This window comes from Sorghum bicolor, chromosome 5 (genome assembly GCF_000003195.3).
Source record: "Sorghum bicolor cultivar BTx623 chromosome 5, Sorghum_bicolor_NCBIv3, whole genome shotgun sequence".
Lineage (NCBI taxonomy): Eukaryota > Viridiplantae > Streptophyta > Magnoliopsida > Poales > Poaceae > Sorghum > Sorghum bicolor.
Window position 1 is genome coordinate 71,620,396 of NC_012874.2, and position 7,029 is coordinate 71,627,424.

Below are 7,029 nucleotides of genomic sequence, written 5' to 3' on the forward strand. Positions count from 1 at the left end.
TTGCACAACTAATTCCAGTCATCATTCATTCATTAACCTAAAACAGCACATCCAGAACAATTACCACTAGTACCATACCAGGTTTACAACCAGAGTCTTCAAAATATCTCAGACACATACAAAGACACCATACAAAACCGTCTCCACCCACCGACACCACCCATCCATCCATTCCGAGCAACCAACACCTGACTTAGCCAACACATACAAACAATCCACTTAGGAAAAACAAAACAGAGCCTAGCAGCAGAGATAAACTGCCCCAATCAGCACAAGGGGCCAACCAATCTGTGCCCACACCCTTCAGTTCCATCGCCACATTCATCAGCTGCTGATAGCTGGCGACGCCGACCTTGACCGCGACCCTGGAGGCGACATGGACGCTGGCCGGGGCGACCTGCGGCGACCGCGATGAGGCTTCTCGTCCTCCTCGCCTGCTGGGGACTTCTTCCTCCTGTCATCAACAAATAACAAATGAATGTTACTGCTATTCAACAGAAGCACACATCTGAAGCAGCTACTCCTGCTGTATACATATAATGAATTCTATTTTATACCATACAAAAAAACATCCAAAATGAATGCACCAGATGAAGCTGCTTGTATCAAACGGCAAACCATACAAGATGTGCCAACAAGTGACTCGAGGCTAAACTATGCTTCGACTCTAGGTATCATAGGCCCAGGATTCTAACTGGGAAACAAAAAGAGCCTCCTCCCTGCCATGATGCAGTTTGACACTCAAGACAATGCAAAGAATGTGCCTCAATATACATGTAAATGTGTTGTGTGTACAAGGGATTTCCACAATAATATTGCTCAGGAAAGGCATTTCGCACCAAGCTTGCTTTACACAATTATTCATCAAACAAATAAAGACACTATTGCTCAAAGTTGCTCAGGAAAGGCATTTCGCATCAAGTAAGCTTCACACAATTATTCAAACAAATAAAGACACTAATACTCAAAGATATACTCCCCACATTCCAAATTGTAAGACATTTTAGCTTTTCTAGATACATTTGCTTTTACTATGTCTTTAGACATCGCGTATATGTAAGTGCATAGTAAAAGCTATGTATCTAGAAAAGCCAAACTGTCTTACAATTTGGAATAGAGGAAGTACACACTTTATGAAGGCCTCATTCCCTGATATCCCCCACAAATAAGTTACCACTTCTCATGTCTTGATCAAACAAATGTTCAGTGTAGCAAACCTAATGATGTTGCATGTGACAGATGGAGTAAAATATTGCTCAACAAAATAACCACTCAATAGGACGCACAACATTGCTACTTCAGAACATAACTAGATTAACCCATACACATGCACCAACAGTCAAGGAACAGAACTTACTCGTCATGACCGTTCTCCGCACCACGGCGATCATTTCTATCATCGGGAGTATAGGACCTCCTCTTCTTATCCCTGTCATTTTCTTTAGGCTGTTTTGATGACCTCGGATTCTCTTCCTTTGACCGTGGTGGGGAAGCAGAGTAGTCATCACGCCTTTTCGGGGCAGGGGAGTATGACCTAGGTAACATCATTTTGATGAAGGTTACTGCATTGGCACATCATGGTTGGTTCATTACTTATTCAAAGAGACTCAAGACTCAGCAGACATACTGTGATCTACCACGGCCACGCGGGCGTGGAGAGCGGGAACGCGAGTATGAACGAGAACGAGACCGGCCTGCACACAAGGAAAGATAGCAACTTGTAAGTGATCAAACAACTTGCAAAACCATCAATTTTCAGTACCATATTTTGCTACAAGCAGATGCAACCTTCAAACAGGCAAATAAGATCCAAGGACAATGATACAAAAGAATCGCATGAACGGCAATCACAAATCTTAAATAAACAAAACATCAGTTTTTTTAACACCCCCCACCCCCTCCCCTTTTCCAGATAATCAAACAGAAACAGGTGGACATGAAACAGGGTTTTTTTATAAGAAATCACAATGCGCATTCATTCATGCATCTCAAATAATAGGACAAAACAAAGCAAATAACTTAGATTACCATGGCGATAAGGACGACGCCCTTCATGACCAGAATAACCTCTGCAGAGATACAACTTAAGTCATTTCAAATGAAACACAGATAGCGCATCCAAAAAACCAATGTTTGTTGGCATACCTTGGACCAGTTCGTCTACGCATATCCTCAGGCCTCTTCCTTGTATCAGCAGCAAGTACAACAGTTATTTCACGCCCAGCAAACATCTGACGGTTCATGTGGTATTGCGCCTCAGAAGCATCATAAGCATCAACAAACTCCACGAATCCAAACCCTCTTGGCTCCCTGAATGATCACAAAAGCCTTCATAAGTAAAATTCACAAAGTATGGTTCTGGTAAACAAGGGCACATTACGATCATAAATAGTATGTGCCTCACGAGTTACTACAAGGGATTCATATCATATTATGGTGAATCATTTATAGTTCTCCATAGAGCACAGCTAACAACTTACAAACATGTTCATCAAATGGTAGCAAGCCTCAAAAAGTGGTTAGGAGCCCTTAGATCCAAAATTTCTTGTATACATCTTCATAAAGTGATTTGCTTCAAGTTCTTCGAGTTTGAAAAGTCATGAAAAGTGCTTGAGACCAACTTGTCTTCATTATATCTTCCCACGGAAGACACAGTAAAACCCTCTTCTCTTCAGGAAATTAACAAATCAAATCTTGTCTTGATAAAAGAACTTCATTCGCACAATACTCTATCTCACCAAACAAATGAACGATCAGGACTGTTCAGGGCTTGTATTTACTTCAACCACAAATACAGTCCTGAGAATAATTTCAAGAGAGTAATTTGTACCAGAAGAAAGCATCATCATATAATGTAAATATATCCTATACACAGGAAATTAATTAGTGGAGTTCAATAGATGGTTGTATCACTGGTCTTACTCCATTGTTTCACCTTAAGTTATCCTATGATGTTTTATATTATGCATAAAGTGCATAAAAGAAAGAGAAAGGGAATATGGTTGATTTCTCTTTATGCAACTTTGCTAAGCCGTGACAATCAGTCCATTTTTGGAATGGAGCATGCAAACATTTAGCAATCATAATTTCGATGGCATGGTCAAAATATAATCTCCAAAAATGCTTGATCCAAAAAAGCAGCAGAAGATAAGGACCCCAAGCATTCTTGTAGAATCCAAAATGGTTGGATATGTTTATATATATCTACACATGGAATGCATAAATGCACTTGTAGTGCAGTGGCGTGGGCTCCCTATGGTTGAGCCAGCCATACAGGGTCTGATCCCTGGCCTTGCACCTTATTCAGGTGGGAGTCCCTCCCCTTGTTGAGGTACAAAAAAAACATGGAATGCAAATGTAACGGCTAGAAACGGTAATACCAAAAGGGAAACACCAGCAAACCGTTACAACCCAATCAAAGTGTTCAGTTAAACACAGACAAATGCTTTGCTCCTAAAAGGCAGCGGAAATTAAAGTACCAAGCACGTCTGAACCAAAACCACCAATGGTTGGACATGTTTATATATCCAATCATGGCATGCAAATGTAACAGCTAGAAACGAATGTCAACGGACGCAACCATTTATTAGCCTATCTGCTACCTTAACACTCACCCCGTGTGATAGTCTCTTGGCAGGTAAGGACATGTTTATATATCCAATCATGGCATGCAAATGTAACGGCTAGAAACGGATGTCAATGGACACAACAATTTATTAGCCTAGTTGCCACATCATTAACACTTACCCAGTGTGATAGTCTCTTGGCAGGTAAACATCCCGAACAGGGCCAAACCGTTCGAAAGGGACACGGAGTTCCTCAGGCCTGCAAAGTTGGTTGTAAATGTGAGGAGCAATTTTACCGCATGCATGGTGAAACAAAGGGGAAGGTTGTCCAGGTCAGAGTTTGCATACCTGCATCTCAATGGAATGTTGCGGACCAGGAGGCTGACAGAGCCATGGTCACCACGGCCACCGCCACCGCCGTATCCTCTCCTCGGAGGCGGGCTCCTTCCCCTGCCGCCGTATCCTCTCCTCGGGGGGCTGTACGCGGGGCTGTACCTCCCCATTCTTCCCTGTACCTGCACATGGGAATCCGTTGCCGTGCTTAGGGGAGGGAGGGAGGGAAGCAAATCCAATACGGTGCGCATGTGCGCATCGCCGTGTAAGCAAAGAATGGATGCGCACGCGCGCACTTTAGGCTTTGGATTAGCTTACACCTTACAGACAGGACGCGCGCCGTTGACCGGGAATCGAACCAATCCCCGCGCTCGTCATGCTAAACGGATAGATCCAGGCGACCGCTCGAGAACTAGGACGGATTAATGGAAGCTAAGGTGAAGAACGGTGCTCGGATACATTCGAATCAGGGAGCCCCTTACCCTATGTCAAGTTGCGATTTTATTCTGTTCTTGTTCCTAAGCGTGAGTTCGTTCTCACCACGAAGAGCGCGAGCGTCACTGGAAGAGAGGAGAGAGAGAGAGAGAGAGAGAGAGAGAGAGGGAAGGGGGCTTACCGCTGGTGAGCCGCCGCCGGCGCCGCCGCTGCTGCCTCAGCCGGGGGGGGGTGCGGAATTAGGGCAAGCGAGGAGAGATGAGGAGGAGGCTCGTGTGGAGAAATATACCCCTACCAGCCAGGTGCCGGTGTATAGGATTTTATGTGGGCCGCCAAGACATTTTCTACTTGGGCGTCTTGGGCCTTAGTAAATTATTAGGCCCCCACAACCATGACTCTTTCCGCGTATGGGCCGCTATCACATTTTTCTACAGAAGTCAAACAGTATCAACTTGACCAAATATATGAGAAATTAGTAATTGGAATGCGTCATTAGTATCATCTATACCTTTTCAGCTTTTTTTGTCTGGATTCTATTTCGTCTGACCTCTCTTGGCCTTGTTCGTCTCCTGTTCATGAAGAACTCAACAGTACATAGAAATCGATATGGAATCCACCCTTATCGTCCTGTAAACAGCCGACCTCGTACCTAAATCATCTCAAACCCTATCAAACAATAAGGTGGAGGCAAGGCCGAGGAAGGTGGAGGCGGGACGCAGGACAGCAACGACAAAGGTGGCGTCGAGTCTCGAGCACGGACCATAACAAAGTGGTGCCATGGAGGTAAGAGTGGTGGCATGGGATAGCGATGGCGAGGTGGCATTGAGTCGCGAGATCGAGCCACGACGGTGAGGCTCCTGGAGACACAAAAAAGGGGAAAACATAGAACAAGCAATGGAGAAGACCTCGAGAATCAAACCTTTACTAAAGCCCATGGGTAAGAAGAAAGTGTCTGACGCATGATGGGGGAGAAGAGCTCGAAGGTGGCGCCTGCCGCCTAAACCAACCGAAGCTAATACCGACGGTGGCAACCAACTCCACTCAAAGCAGGGGATGGCTCGAAGCAGTGCCAGATAGCTTGTTTTAAGTTTTTTTTCCAACTATGCTTCTCCCCACAGCTCCCATTTGTACCGGGACACTTAAACTGGGTCAAACCAACTTATTTTGATGGTGCTTTTCCTTCATTTATACAACGTCTTTGAGCACTTCTTCATGTAGCCATTTCCAATGTAATACTTCTTTACACTGACGTACGTTTATAGATTGTAAATTATTTGTTTTCTAAGAGTTTGGAGTTCTCATGTTGTCATTTGTTTTGAACGGTAAATTAAGATTGTATCATCTCCAGATATTTCCCATTTACTATATATGCAAATCTATTAAAATAATACTCTAGTTCAAAACGAATGGCCCTAAGAGATAGAACAATTACATAATGCAATATAAATGTCACATGGACCTAATAACCCTCAAAAAAGGGGGAAAAAGAGAAAAAAACTACAGCGGACCATTCGTGTGATCTAACGAGTATAATCTGTGGCGGCTGCTGTCACGTTGGTTAATGAGATGCTTTTGAAGGTAGGTATTTCAAAATTTTGAAGGTAGGTAAACAACATTGTTGAACGTTACATGTTTCTTTGAAGCTAAGCCACATGGATGTGCCACTCGACGGATAAGGCTCTTGTGCTTGCTCCTGTCTTGGTGAATGTGACCCATGATCGACTGGTTCACTATTTGAGGACTATTCATCAATAATTGTCTAGCTGATTATTCAGTGTTGTCCTAGGTTTATTAAATGCAGTTAACTGCTTTAATTATTTTTCTGCTGGGACTAAGTACATAATGCTCTGCTGCGTGAACCTGTTTTCTAGTAGTAGAGAATATATATATATATATATATATATATATATATATATATATATATATATATATATATATATATATATATATAATGGAGCTCAATTGTTGTTTGGTAATAAGGATATTCATTGAAAGACACTCGGCAAAGGTTAGTGCTTTGCCGAGTGTCTTGACTCCGGCACTCGCCAATGTGGTGGTGTTTCGCGAGTGTTGGAGTCAACGACACTGGGCAAAGATGGAAGCCGGCCGGCAGTATAGTGATCGATCTTGGGAATCATTTCCCAGATTTACACACAAAGTTAGCTACAATATATATATATATATATATATATATATATATATATATGACATCATGGCCGGCGGATGGTTCGTGGTAACAAACGTCACATATGTTATATAAAAAGAAGAGAACAGAGGGACTAGGGCGTTCCTAAAAAATTTTGCAAAATTTTTCAGATTCCCCATCACATCGAATCTTTATACACATGCATAAAGTATTAAATATAGACAAAAATAAAAACTAATTACACAGTTTGGTCGAAATTGACGAGACGAATCTTTTGAGCCTAGTTAGTCCATAATTGGACAATATTTGTCAAATACAAACGAAAAAGCTACAGTATCGATTTTGCAAAATATTTTGGAACTAAACAAGGCCTAGTACAGTAGTACTCCTACTACACAGTAGTGACATGGCACCAGCAGTAGTACCGGCAGCAGTCAGCAGTCAGGGTCCTTTACATGTCAGCTACCTAGCTTTTTTCGTTGGATCCTATATAAAGGAACGTCTAGCGCGCAAGCTAGCGTAACAAATTGTAGGTAGCTGCAAAATCAT

At 42.7% G+C, this 7,029-nt stretch overlaps 1 protein-coding gene across 1 annotated transcript; it reads right to left on the minus strand.

Annotated features, from left to right (window-relative positions):
- Window positions 1-4,634, minus strand: LOC8086033 (serine/arginine-rich SC35-like splicing factor SCL30). The gene is made up of 8 exons (XM_002451276.2): window positions 4,516-4,634; window positions 3,915-4,081; window positions 3,748-3,825; window positions 2,146-2,310; window positions 2,029-2,069; window positions 1,628-1,694; window positions 1,358-1,534; window positions 1-454 (listed from the first exon to the last, which is right to left on the minus strand). Exons 2-8 carry the CDS (start codon window positions 4,067-4,069, stop codon window positions 325-327), a joined length of 813 nt encoding a protein of 270 aa, XP_002451321.1. The 5' UTR covers window positions 4,070-4,081; window positions 4,516-4,634; the 3' UTR covers window positions 1-324.